General features: G+C 39.9%; 1 protein-coding gene across 1 annotated transcript; it reads right to left on the reverse strand.

Annotated features, from left to right (window-relative positions):
• Positions 1-467: 467 nt before the first annotated feature.
• mis18a (MIS18 kinetochore protein A) lies at positions 468-9,094 on the reverse strand. The gene is made up of 5 exons (XM_073045091.1): positions 8,875-9,094; positions 6,409-6,472; positions 5,336-5,458; positions 3,926-4,025; positions 468-951 (listed from the first exon to the last, which is right to left on the reverse strand). Exons 1-5 carry the CDS (start codon positions 9,059-9,061, stop codon positions 871-873), a joined length of 555 nt encoding a protein of 184 aa, XP_072901192.1. The 5' UTR covers positions 9,062-9,094; the 3' UTR covers positions 468-870.
• Between the last annotated feature and the right edge of the window lie 4,272 nt (positions 9,095-13,366).

Consider the following 13,366-nt stretch of genomic DNA (forward strand, 5'->3'; position numbering starts at 1 on the left):
TTTTAAAAATAGTACCATCAGACTTCAACGGGCCTCTCTATCTTTGCTGGTAAGTGACCCAGTTACGGGGTACGTAACACAAGTAATCTAGAGATGATTTGAAGTATACGGGAGGATGTGCGTAGGTTATATACAAATGCTACACCATTTTATATAAGGGACTTGAGCATCCACAGATTTTGGTATCCACGGGAGGTCCTGGAACCAATCCCTCGCAGATAAGGAGGGCCGACTGTATAATGTACAGCAAATATAAACAACTGTTAGCTGTTTAACATGAAATTAAATACATGTACTTTGCCTTTCCAAACCCAGGTTAAAAGTCTGTAAATCAATATTTTGCTTGAAATGTAGAAAACTGTCTTATTTATCAGCAGCTTTATTGCTAAGGAGTAATTGTGACTTAATATTGCATGTTCTACAAAATAATAATTGACAAATTAAAGAATAACGAGTATGCATCAAAATTATGGAAATAGCTTTATTTTCTACAGTAACAAAATTAATAAAAAGGAAACTACACTTAACACAATCTGGTAAAGATAATAATAGATGAAATGGTTACAAAATATCTTACACTTTAATTAAACAATCATACAAACATTTAAAGGTAGATTATAATACCAACTTACTTGTTGATTAATGATGCTTTCTAAGAAAAATATATTTAGCAGCTGGTACAATACAATATTTGAGAGACAATTGTTAAGGCTTGTGACTCTGCATTAAGTCAACAACCCATTGCACAGCAAAAAGAAGAAATCTGCTAAAGGATACTATATAATGAATTGACATCAAATTTAGACACCTGCTGACATCTTCAAAATGTGGTGTCTTCATCTGCATAAGTTGCAACATAACATATTAGAATCATTCTGCACTCTTTAATGATCGCAACTTCTCTTCAACAGCCGCCAGCCTTGTAATCATCAGATTCAGCACCGTCCGAGACTGTTTCAAAGAAATGCCATAAGGTGTATTTGTAAATGCTAACTAACACTAAATGTTTTGACAAATGTGATAAAAATGGAAAAAAAGGCAAAGAGCAATGTTTTTCTGTAAATGACAATGCAATGACTAGATTAAAAATAATACCACATGATATCAGTTCCCTTTTTAAAGGCAAGAGATTCTATGAATGAAACATGAAAATATCACTCCCTTTCTCAGTTATAATTTCTCTGCATTACAAATACTTGTCTTTAACTCTCAGAATAAAAATGGAAATTTGGGTGAAAATTTCAAAACCATTTTTCAATTATCTGCTTAAATTTAAAATATTTAGCTGTAGATTTGCTTTCTTCAAATACCTCATTCTTATTATTAAATTTAGCTTATTTACACTGTCTTCAAAAAGTATTCATCCCAACAACTATTTTCACATTTTCTAAATTTAAAATATACTGAAGTAGGATTTTGAGCTAATTTACAAAACATTGTGCATCATGTCAAATCAAAAGAAACATTCCAAAACCTGTCAACAATTTACTAAAAATTAAAAACCAAAATTGTAAGTTGAATAAGTATTCATCCCCTATGTAATTGCTACAATAACTTCCCTCAGGTGCAATATACTGTCTTACCTTACCAACTCAACTAATGTGAAGTAGAAAATTGGAGGATAACCTCGTTTCAATGAATTCATAAGAGTATATAACCCCCTCTCTCTGCAACGCTGAACAATATGATAGAGTTTCAACAAACCAAACCAAAATGAAAGCAAAAGAGCATTTAGGACAAGTCAGGAAAATGATAATGGAAATCTGGGGAAGGGTAAAAGACAATCTCAAAGGCATTGAACATACCTTGGAGCTCAGTGCAGGCCATTGTGAAAAAGTGGAAAAAATATAAAACCACAGCCACACTGCCTATGTCAGGCTGCCCCTCTAAACTTAATTGCCAGAGAAGAATGGCACTTGTAAGGGAAGTTACTGTGACACCACAGTCATTCTGAGTGAGCTGCAGAAGTCAGTGGTTACAATTGGAAATGAAGTTCACAGCTCTACATCTCCAAGACCTTGCACAAAAAAGGTACTTATGGCAAGGAGGAAGCCCTGGCTAAAAAAAAGCATACCCACGCCCATCAAGACTTTGCAAATCATTTAGATGTTGTAAAGCAGTGAAAAAAGGTGTTGCTGTCAGATGAGACTAAAGTGGAACCTTTTAGACTCAAAACCACATGCTACATGTGGCACCAGTCTAATACTGTGCAACTGCCAGGTAACACCATCCTAAGGTATTGTACAGGTAGCATCATGCTATGGGGATGCTTTTCAGCAGCAGTGACTGGAAATCTAGTTAGGATTAATGGGACAATGAATGCTGCTAAATACAGTGTTATGAAGGATGAACAGTTCTGATGGGCAGAAGGGTGCAGAGTTGCCCATGTTCCCCCCTCCTGGGAGAATCACAAACCATTACTATTGCTATGCTGCTCATGAGAGAGAGAGAGAGAGAGATGAAAAGAAAACATGCCAGAACATCTGCTACAGATAAGAGAGGGGAGAGAGGCTTGTTGATTCACCGTATTATGACTTCTGAGAGGGTTATTTGTCTTATACCATCCTGTTCATTAACATTCCTCAGTGGACAGCCTGAGTGGGCTGGTTTGATGGACACAGCCATTCAAAATTGATTGATAGCTAAGACCCCGTGAGTAGGGATAAAAGTCAGGTCTGGCGAGACACCCTTCAGACACACCAGGAGACACACTAGTGGACACTGATTGAGTGTTGGAACCCACGGGAAGGTGTGGGGCATCGGAGACTGGACCAGGAGACCGGTCAGTTAAACTCACAGTGTTATAGCAGGGCCGGTGGGGACTTGTGTGTGTGTCCACTCATGCCAGAGTGACGAGTCCACCACAGAAGAACAGTCTAGCTGAAGGACAGAGGGGTCATAACTGAATGGCCACAACGATACGACGGATCAAGAACGCAAAGGAAGGTTTGCCTGACTGTAGCTGTTACATCTCACTCTCTCTCTCTCTCTCTCTCCAACGATTACAACACAACAACCATATCTACCTCAGCATGCATGAACTGAACTGAACTTTATACTCTATGACAATTTATTTACCCCTAGACATCGATAGAGCTTGTTTATTATTGCTTATTATTATTCCTACACTTTTAGGTTTATTATTGCTCACTTGTGTTATCTATATATTTGCATTATTGATACTGATTTGCTTATTTTATTAATAAACACTTTTGAATATAGTACCACCAGACTCCAACGGATTCTTCTTTCTCTGCTGGTCAGACACCCAGTTACGGGGTACATAACAACAGAGAGATCCTGGATAAAAAAAAAACAGCTAGTCTCTGTTAGAAAGCTTAAACTGGGGAGAAAGTTAGTCTTTCAGCAGGATGACAACTCAAAGCACACTGCCAGAACAACCATGAAGTGGCTTCAAATGAAGAAACTTCCTTGAGTGGACCAGAGTCCTAATCGTAACCCGACTGAAAATCTCTGGCAAGACCTCAGGACTGCGTCCACCACCACTCCCCAACTAGCCTGATACAGCTTGAGCAATTTTGTAGAGGAATGGGCAAATCTTGCTCCATTATATTATACTTATTCAAAAAGACTACTGGCTGTAAAAGCTGCCAAAGATGGTTCAAGTAAGTACTAAGCAAAGAGGAATGATTACTTTTGAACTGCTGACATTTCAGTTTTTTTTATTTTTAGCTTTTCATGCTTTATAATCTTCATATTTTGGGGGTCTACTGTAAAAAAAGGAAGCATTTATTTCATAAATAAAATACCTCAGTTAAACTGAATCAAAATTCCTGGTTGTAATACTCATTTATGTGAACAAAGGGATGGGGATTGAATACTTCTTCAAAGCACGGTATATGTTCTAGACAACAAAGGAAAACTACAAAAACAATTATTAAACTGAAGATGTACCACACATTACCTTTGCTAGTTCTCCAAGGACTTCAGCTTGTGTTTCTAGAACTACTGGCTTTTTACTGTCATCTACAAGTTCTGCTTTTATTGTGGAGCCAAGGACATAACTATAAAAATAAAGCAAAGATTACTTTACAGTTTTGTAAAACAAATTATTCTACTTAATTCATCAATTAACAATATTTATATTCAAGATAGATATCACTTTCTTGGTCTATGTACAGCCTCAGGTTGTGCTAATTCTCAACTTTCCTCTGGCGCAGCCCAGTGAGCTCAACACCCTCATTTCAATGGTCATCTTTCAATTCATTCACACAGGTACACTGTCCAACACAAAACGCTGCATATCAAACAGGAGGAACAAATATATTTTAAATTCACCTGAATAAAGGCCATTTGTGTTACCCACTACTGGAGTTTCAGCTGAAGCTAACAGTTCAATTTTAACATAGGATCTTGACATCAACAAGATCTCTTTGTTATATTCATGATAACTACTGGAGCAAGCTTGATGGTCTCAATTGTTAGCCTACAACACAGGACAATTATTGGCTTGCAGAGTTTATGCTTGATCATGATCCTTTGCTGAGAAAATTCCTTGGTGAAAAACATGTAACAATTATTGGTCTAGTAGAATGATTTAAAAGCATGGTGATCATGAATAAAGTACCTGCAATTAAGCTTTATGGACTTAGATAAACTGTGTGTGTTTGCACAATTATTAGATTCCGTGTTTGGCAAACAGAAACTCTACCTAAACTAATTTCTCAACAGCTCTTGAGATGAACAAGCAGGGTTATAAAGCTGTGTTCCTGACACTCAACTAACCCATAAAACTTTGCTTGCATCTAATTTTTTTTAAATGATTATAATCTTACAACTTCATTTCATTCAACAATTGAGTTTTATTTTTTCAAAAAATATTAAAAAATTAAACATCTCACAGTTAAAACATTTGCAAAATTCAATGACTAGTGAAATTTCATTTATAAATAACTAGTACAATAATTTGCAATTACTATGAACTGCCAAACAGGTAAATGTACTGAATTCTGTGAAGTTTCACTGTTCTTGCAATTAAAATTTTAAAACAAAAAAAAACTTTGTATATACCTAAATTCCCAGATCACCAGGTTCAAGACACTTCTCTTCCATCATTCAACTCTTGAACCAACCTGTACAACCTAATCACTACCTCATTATAGCAACACCATGACCACATTGCACAACAACGGACTTCGTTTTTCCTTTTATTCTAATTGTGTTCTTCCTGGTATGACGTTTAAAAAATAAAGTATAACTTTTTTTGTGAATGTTGTCTTTAATGCTACGTGCCATTGATGCTACTACAAGTAGGTTTAAAAAAAAATTTAACTTGTGTATACATCGACAGTAGATTGGAGAATATTACACTTGCCTTTCAATATAGGCCACTCCCAAGCAATATATATTCCTCTTGAAGTCAAGGTGGGCTGGAGTGCTTAGGTACATTCTACCCAGTGAAAGAGAGCAGCCACTACAGGAAAGCAAAACGTAAATGCTGGGGGAATTAAAAAAAAAGAGTCAACCATTGTTACTGCAGGAACAAAGTAAAGAAAATTTACAGCTAGTGATGGACTCCGTCCTGTACCTAGTGGGGTGCTGTCAATGTACCATCTGTAACCCCCACAAGCTCATAGGAAATACAAGTATTAACAAAAAACATTATCACACACTACAGGCCCTTGGGCCCATAATGCTAACCAATCTTTTAAAATACTCTAAGATCAATCTAACTCTTCTTCCCTACATGCCCTCCATTTTTCTTTCATCCATCTGCCGATCTAAGAGTCTCTTAAATGTCCCTAATGTATCTGCCTCTACACGACCCCTGGCAGCACGTTCCACTTACCCATCACATTGAGTGGAAAAAAATTTATCTTTGACATCCCCCCCCCCCCCCCCATACTTTCCTCAAACCTTAAAATCATCCCCTCTTTTACACATTAGCCATTTCTGTCCTGGAAAATGTCGTTATCTATCCACTCTATCTATGCCTCTAATCCTATACATTTCCATCAAGTCACCATTCATCTTCCTTCGCTCCAAAGTGAAAAGCCTAAGCTTGCTCAAGGCACCTTCATAAGATATGTCCTCTAGACCAGGCAGCATTCTGGTTAATCTCCTCTGCACTCTCCAAAGCTTCCATATCCTTTCTATAATGAGGCAACTAGAATTGAATACAATATTGGACCTGCATTCTGAATATACCATAAACCTCACTCAGAAGTCAAAGACCCTTTGCAGATATAGAACTGAACACTTAGCTTGAGAACTTCTCACTGTGTCCCCAGGTCTCTCTATTCTAACTAGCTGGAATAGTCTTTTGAATAATGCAAAGCAATAATTATTCCAATGCATACAAAATATTTGTATGCCAAAATATTTGTATTCCAATGCATACAAAACATACAGCCTTTGAAAAAAAAATTCCACAGTTTAAAAACTTACCAACCAGATTCATCAGCTGTGTCTACTTTCTGCTCTTTATCTATAAGGATATTCTTTGTGACACCTATGTGAAGACAAGTCATGAGTTTAGATTCAGATTCAGTTTATTAGCATTTAGAAACCACAAATGCAATGCGGTTAAATAATGAGACAACGTTCCTCCAGAATGATATCACAAAAGCATATGACAAAACAGACTACACCAGAAAATCCACATAACATTTGGCAATCCCCAATCCAGAGTCCGGAGAGGCTGCTGCGTATTAATATCGCGCTACCATCTTAGCGCATTCCCCGGAAAGGAGCTCCAAAACCACCAGATAAAACAAGACCAAAAACTAAAGCTACAGGACCTGCACAAAACCACATAGATACACCATATAGTTACAACAGTGCAAACAATAGCATAATTGATAAAAAAACAGACCATGGGCACAGTAAAAATAGTCCAAAGATGTTAAAAGACTACAAGTTTGAAAGAAACCATCACACAGTTTTCACAAGTCCTCAGCGTCCTGATTGACTCGTCATCCCACGCCGGCGGCAGAAGGGAATACTCCCGCTATGGACTTCCACGGCGCTGCCGGACTCAGCCTCGCAGACACAGCACACAATGAAAGCTCCGTCGAACCCAGCCTCGCAGACGCAGCACACAGTGAAAGTGACCTGACCGCAGCGGATTCTGAGTCCGTTGAACCTCTGACCATTTCCTCCGGCACAGCTTCTCCGAGCACCATCCTCTGCCGCGCGTATTAAGACGCCCCCGCCAACGGCCATCAGCAACGTGACCCCGAGGACTGGGGGCCTGTTCTTCCCAGCAGAGACCCGGACCTCACAGCAGCAGCAGCAACGAAGAAGGTCTTCCTGGAGATTTCCAGATGTTCCTCTGTGCTCCCACGTCCGTTTTCAACCGATTATGATTGCATAAGGCACCCCGCTTCACAAATAACAGATAATCTGCTCCGGAGTGGCTGCTGCAAGCTGCGTTGCACTGCCCTCTTGGATCATATGATTAGAATCTCACCTTTCAGGCATAACATTCATAAAATATAGCAAAAGGCATACAAGACCATCTTTTGGAAAAATCTTGTTCTTCAAATGTTAGAGGTCAGAATAAGTAGACTTATTACAAAAATGTCGTACAAGATGTCACTTCTATAGCTATGTAGACCATTACTGTAATAAAACATGTATCTCATTTCTACCTTTGAGATGCCAAAGACCACAAGGAATTGGTTTAAGGGAAAGGGAAGGTTTAAAGGAAGCTTGAAGAAAAGTCCCACACACATACAGACAATTGGCACACAGTACTTGTTTGGTGTAGACAGAGACCCTCACAACACTTAAGAAATATTTCAATAAGTAATTGGAGCAACATGGCATAGAAAACTACAGACCAAGTTCTTGGAAATGGTACAAGTACTAGAGTTATTCAGCCAGCCAACCAGTTGTCTGCTTCACCTAATTCCATTTGCCTGCAATGAGCTCATATCAATCTAAACCTTTCCTATCTTGTCTAAACTTCTTATAAATGTTGTAGTTGTACCTGCCTCTCCCCCCTTCCTCTCATAGCTCATTCCACATACTCACCACCCTCTTGTGTGGGGAAAAATAACCTTGCTCTTTCCCCTCTCACCTTAAACTTGCACACTTGTTTTAGACTCTCCTACTCCGGGAAAAACACTGTGACCTTATCCATGCCCCTCATGATGTTACATCAGCTGAAGCCACCCCTCAGCCTCCTTTACTCCAGAGGGGAAAAATGTTCCAGCCTATCCAATCTCTTCTTATAACCCAAGTGCTCCAGCCCCAGTAACATCGGCATGAATCACTTCTCTGGACTTTCCAGATTAATGACATCCTTTATACAGCCGGGGATTCAGATTATTATTAATTATCACATGTACCAAACAACAATGAAAAGCTTATGTTTGCATACCACCCAAGAAGTACATAAAGGTAATTAAAAAAAAAGAAAAATAGAATGTAGCAGCTACTACACACAATACTCCAAGTGAGGTTTCGCAACTGTTTTATAAAACAGTAATATGACATTCCAATCCTTGTAGTCTGTGCCAACTTGATGGCCAGAATGGATACGGTGGGCCGAAGAGCTTGCATCTCAGCAATGTAACCTGGTGTTTCGTGTCTTTCAACATCAGACACTCTTCCCCAAGGGACTCAGCAAGGGTTGATCAGGCCCTGGCTTGTGTCCACAGGTCACATCTCTTGATCCATGCCCATCTGGAGGCTCAGCAGCCTCTGTGAAGGCCCTGATGGCTCTTTTCTTCGCAGCCCCTTGTAGAACGAGTAGCCAGCAAACCCCCTGCACCCCACCTGCATAGGCTCACATCGTGACTTTCACCCCTGTCTGTCTTCCCAAGGAACTGTTAGTTCCACCATGACCACCTACCTCGAGGTTTCTGACAGAAAGACCATGTCAAAAGGTAATTATTTAGCACCTACTCTTCAGATAGATCATGTTTTCCTTCGGGTTTGCTCCAGCCCATGCCAGCGAATCGCCGACGGGCAGCCGACACTGGGAGCACAGAAAAACCACGGGCAGATCCGCGTCGCCGCTAATAAAAGTGGCCGAGTTCCTAGTCGACTCTTCCTCGTCATCTGTAATCAGGTCTACGGTCACTCCCGCCATCTTTCAAACCGCTGACCCCCTTCGAGCATGCGCAGAAACTGAGTCGGCCGCGCTGCGCAAGCGCAGTTTATAACGGGCAGAGCGTGCGCGCGCTTGCAATGTTGCGCGTTCTCGGACCGAAGGTGCGCGGTAACGTGGGCAACGAGAGAATGAAAACAGATAATAACCGTAACAGAATCAGTGAAAGGCCGCACCAACTTGGACATTCATCCACTGTGCAAAAGTCAACGAACTGTGCAAATACAAAAAGAAAGAAAGAATAATATTAAATAAATAAACAATAAATATTGAGAACATGAGATAAAAGAGTCCCTGAAAGTGAGTCTCAATTGGTTATGGGAACATTTCAGTGACAGGGCAAGTGAAGTTAACACTTTGGTTGGAGACCCTGATGGTTGAGGGGTAGTATCTGTTCCTGAGCCTGGTGGTATGAGTCCTGAGGCTCTGTACCTTCCTGATGAGAGAGCATGACCTGGGCGGTGGGCTATAAAAGATGATTTACAGATTGCCCTACTGGTAGTGGAATCCAAAGTTCAGGGCACAAACTCGACAAACATCTGACAGATGCACAACATGCCTGGAGTGGCAGAGAAGCTACCTCATTTAAGTGCTCCCACCCACCTGGTCTATTTTTACACCTGCAAGTGGACTACATTTCTTTACCAAAGTGTCAAGGATACTCAGATGTACTGGTAATAGTGGACAAGCTTTCAAGATGGCTGGAAGCTATTCCAGCAAGGGAAAACATGCAGCAAAAACATTGTTCAGGGACTATATTCCTAGATGGGGATTGCCATTGTCACATTGACTCTGATCAAAGGGATATGTTTCACTGGGAGTGTTTGTCAGGAATTATGTTGACTGATGAACATTGAATGGTCTTTTCATTGTTCACATAACCCAGAGTCATCAGGACAATTCAACCAAATGAACGGAACTATCAAACAACGATTGATAAAGTATCAAGAAGTGGACATACCAGGGCCTATGGGCTCTTCCTATGGTCTTATGTAGCATCAGAGCAACTCCAAACAAGAAAACTGTAGTAAGACCATCTGGGGTGGTAACCGCACACTGCCTGGAACCCTCTATCCTAGAAAGGCTGATAAACACATTATGGCAGACAGATGTTAACTATCGTATGAAATTAACCCAATCTGTCCAGTTTGCTTCACAATGAGGACACACTCTGATTTCTGGTGAGTGGGTCCTGATTAAGAATCAGAATCAGGTTTGTTATCAAAAACAAGAGAAGATGTGTTGGATACCATGGAGGCTAGTACCCAAGATGGAGTTGCCTAAATTTACAACTTTCTGTAGCTTCTTTCAGTCCAGTGCAGAAGCCCCCCACATACCAAACAGTGATGCCGCTTGTTAGAATGCTCTCCATGGTACAGTTTTCAAGAGTTTTAGGTGACAAACTAAATCTCTTCAAACTCTTAATGAATTATAGCTGCTGTCTTGCCTTCTTTATAGCTACGTCAAAATATTGGGACCAGGTTAGATCCTTGGAGATCTTGAGACCCAGAAACTTGAAATTGCTCACTTCCTCCACTTCTGATCCCTCTTTGAGGAATGGTTCATGTTCCCTTGTCTTACCCTTCCTGAAGTCCACAATCTGTTCTTTTGTCTTATTGACATTGAGTGCAAGATTGTTGCTGCGACACCACCCAACTAGCTGGTATATCTCACTCCTGTATACCTTCTCTTCTCCATCTGAGATTCAATCAACAATGATTGTATCATCAGCAAATTTATAGATGGTGTTTGAGCTATGCCTAGCCACCCAGTCAAGGGTATAGAGGGAGTAGAGCAGTGGGCTAAGCACACACCCCTGCAGTGTGCCAGTGTTGATCGTCAGATCAACAGAGATTGTGGTCTTCCGGTTAGGAAGTTGAAGATCCAATTACAGAGGGAGGTACAGAGGCTCAGGTTCTGTAGCTTATCAATCGGGACTGTGGGAATGATGGTGTTAAATGCTGAGTTATAGTCAAGGAACAGCATCCAAACATATGTTTGTATTGTCCACATGATCTATGGCCTTGTGAGAGCCATTGAAATTGTATCTGCTGTAGACCTATTGTGGCGATAGGCAAATTGCAGTGGGTCGAGGTCCTTGCTGAGGCAGGTGTTCATTCTAGCCATGACCAACCTCTCAAAGCATTTCATCACTATAGATATGAGTGCTACTGGGTGATAGTCATTAAGGCAGCTCACACTACTCTTCTTAGGCACTGGTATAACTGTTGCCTTTTTGAAGCAGGTAGGAACTTCCAACTGTATCAGTGAGAGGTTGAAAATGTCCTTGAATACTCCTACCAGTTGTTTGGCACAAATTTTCAGAACCTTACCAGGGGCCTGCCACCTTGCAAGGGTTCACTCTTCTTAAAGGCAACCTAGCATAGGCCTCCAAGACAGAGATTACTGGGTCACCAGGTGCAGCAGGGATCTTCATAGCTGTAGATATATTCTCCCTTTCAAAGCAGGCATAGAAGGCATCAAGCTCGTCTGGTAGTGAAGCATTCATGCCATTGGGTTTTGCTTTGTAGGAGTAATGTCCTGCAAACCCAGCCAGAGTTAACATGCCTCTGATGTCATCTCCAACCTCACTCAGAATTATTTCTTCATTCTTGAAATAACCCTCCACGTACCTGGTTTTCTAGTACAGACCTGGATCACCCGACTTAAATGCCACAGATACAGGCCTCAGCAAACAATGAACTTCCTGATTCATCCATAGCTTTTGCTTAGGGAATGTTAGCAAGATGAATCCCTGAATACAGTCCAGTCCACCAATTCAAAGCAGTCCTGTGGGTGCTCCTGTGCTTCCCTTGTCCATATCCTGTTGCTCCTCACTGCTGGTGCTGCAGTCTTCAGCCTCTGCCTATACTCAGGGAGTAGAAGTACAGCCAGGTGATCAGGCGGGGAGCAGCATGACAGGAGGTGAAGAATTAAAAAACTGCATAAGGAACCACTGGGAGCTGGATGGGAAGGTCTCTGTCAGGTGCTGTCATTAATCAATGACGATGAAAGTAGAAGGCAAAGGTAAGCAGATACATGCCAGCCACTGAACGCAAGCTAAAGTGGTATCCAACAGGACAACAAATGCTAGTAAGCTCTGACAGAGTGAATAATGCTGCTGGGCTACAGTGACCAAATCACTTAGCCAGCCAGAAGACTTCAATGAAGTTGACAACTACTAGACATTGTGAAGTTTATTCTAAACGTTTTAGAAAGTTGTTATATTTTTGTCAACTTTGCCTATGTGTTTTGAGTACTAATATTCATTAAAATATGTCTTATCATAATTTACATTTTTTTTACTTGTTTAAAGGCAATCAGAATACTTCAAATTCGCATAACTGAGCCTACTAATCTGCCTAACTGTGACATAATCTTATGAATATTTTGAAGAATATCCACCTTTGATATTTCATAACTTTAGTGTTTTGATTATTTCATACATAATGTAGATATCACAAGTTTTTTTTGCCTCTGAACTTTCCAATCTAATATAATGACTTTAAACATATGATTTAGAATCAAAGGGAGGGTTTAATTCTTAGATTAGATTATTCAATTGTTAATGACTTTGCATTTTAACAATTAACTATCTGCCTGTATTTTAAGTAGTTCTTATACACATGTAACAATTCAATATGCCTCTAGTTTCAATGCAAAGTATAATTCTGGAAAGGTCTGCAAGTTTCTTTGTTTTGTATTATTTGAGTAAGTGTTTTCTTTTTGGTTATCTTGGTACTGTGGTATTTGAGTAATATCTTTCTAATTGGGTTAATTCTTATTTACAAATTTGAATGGAATTTTCCTTAACTCTATGGGTATAAAATAGCTAAACACAAAGCAGCACCATCTTAATCTTCTTAGCATCTTTAATCGTAGCTTTCTCTTCATTAGCAGACCCTATCACTGTCTGTTGAACTTTCCTCTGCTCTATCAACTCTTAATAAAACAATCATGAAACACCAAGTTTTGTGCCTCTTTCCCAAATTCTAAAAGAACCTTGGATCAAAAGCATCAGATCCTACACTGCCTTTACCTAATGCAGACATCTAGACCATGCAATTTGCAAGTGGTCGTACAGGAAAATTTTGAACGACTTGTAGGGAAGTATAGGGAATATAACATGCATGTAGCTCAGACTTGAAAGGATACATTTGGTTTGTAAACCTACAACATAAAGATAATTACAGTGAATTTTAAGTTACTCAGTTGCGGTATGAATTTCATTATAGGTGAGATACAGTCAGCTTGGAGCACTGAAAAACTATTGTTCAAGTTCTGATC

The sequence above is a fragment of the Hemitrygon akajei genome, chromosome 5 (genome assembly GCF_048418815.1).
Source record: "Hemitrygon akajei chromosome 5, sHemAka1.3, whole genome shotgun sequence".
Lineage (NCBI taxonomy): Eukaryota > Metazoa > Chordata > Chondrichthyes > Myliobatiformes > Dasyatidae > Hemitrygon > Hemitrygon akajei.

Bases quoted from the DNA above. Each gene is read 5' to 3' on its own strand.
- mis18a (XM_073045091.1), bottom strand. From the start codon at position 9,061: ATGGCGGGAGTGACCGTAGACCTGATTACAGATGACGAGGAAGAGTCG. The intron at 5,459-6,408 runs GTAAGTTTTTAA...TAATTCCCCCAG, and splicing joins ACAGCTGATGAATCTGGTTG to CATTTACGTTTTGCTTTCCT. The intron at 952-3,925 runs GTAATGTGTGGT...TCTTTGAAACAG, and splicing joins TCCTTGGAGAACTAGCAAAG to TCTCGGACGGTGCTGAATCT.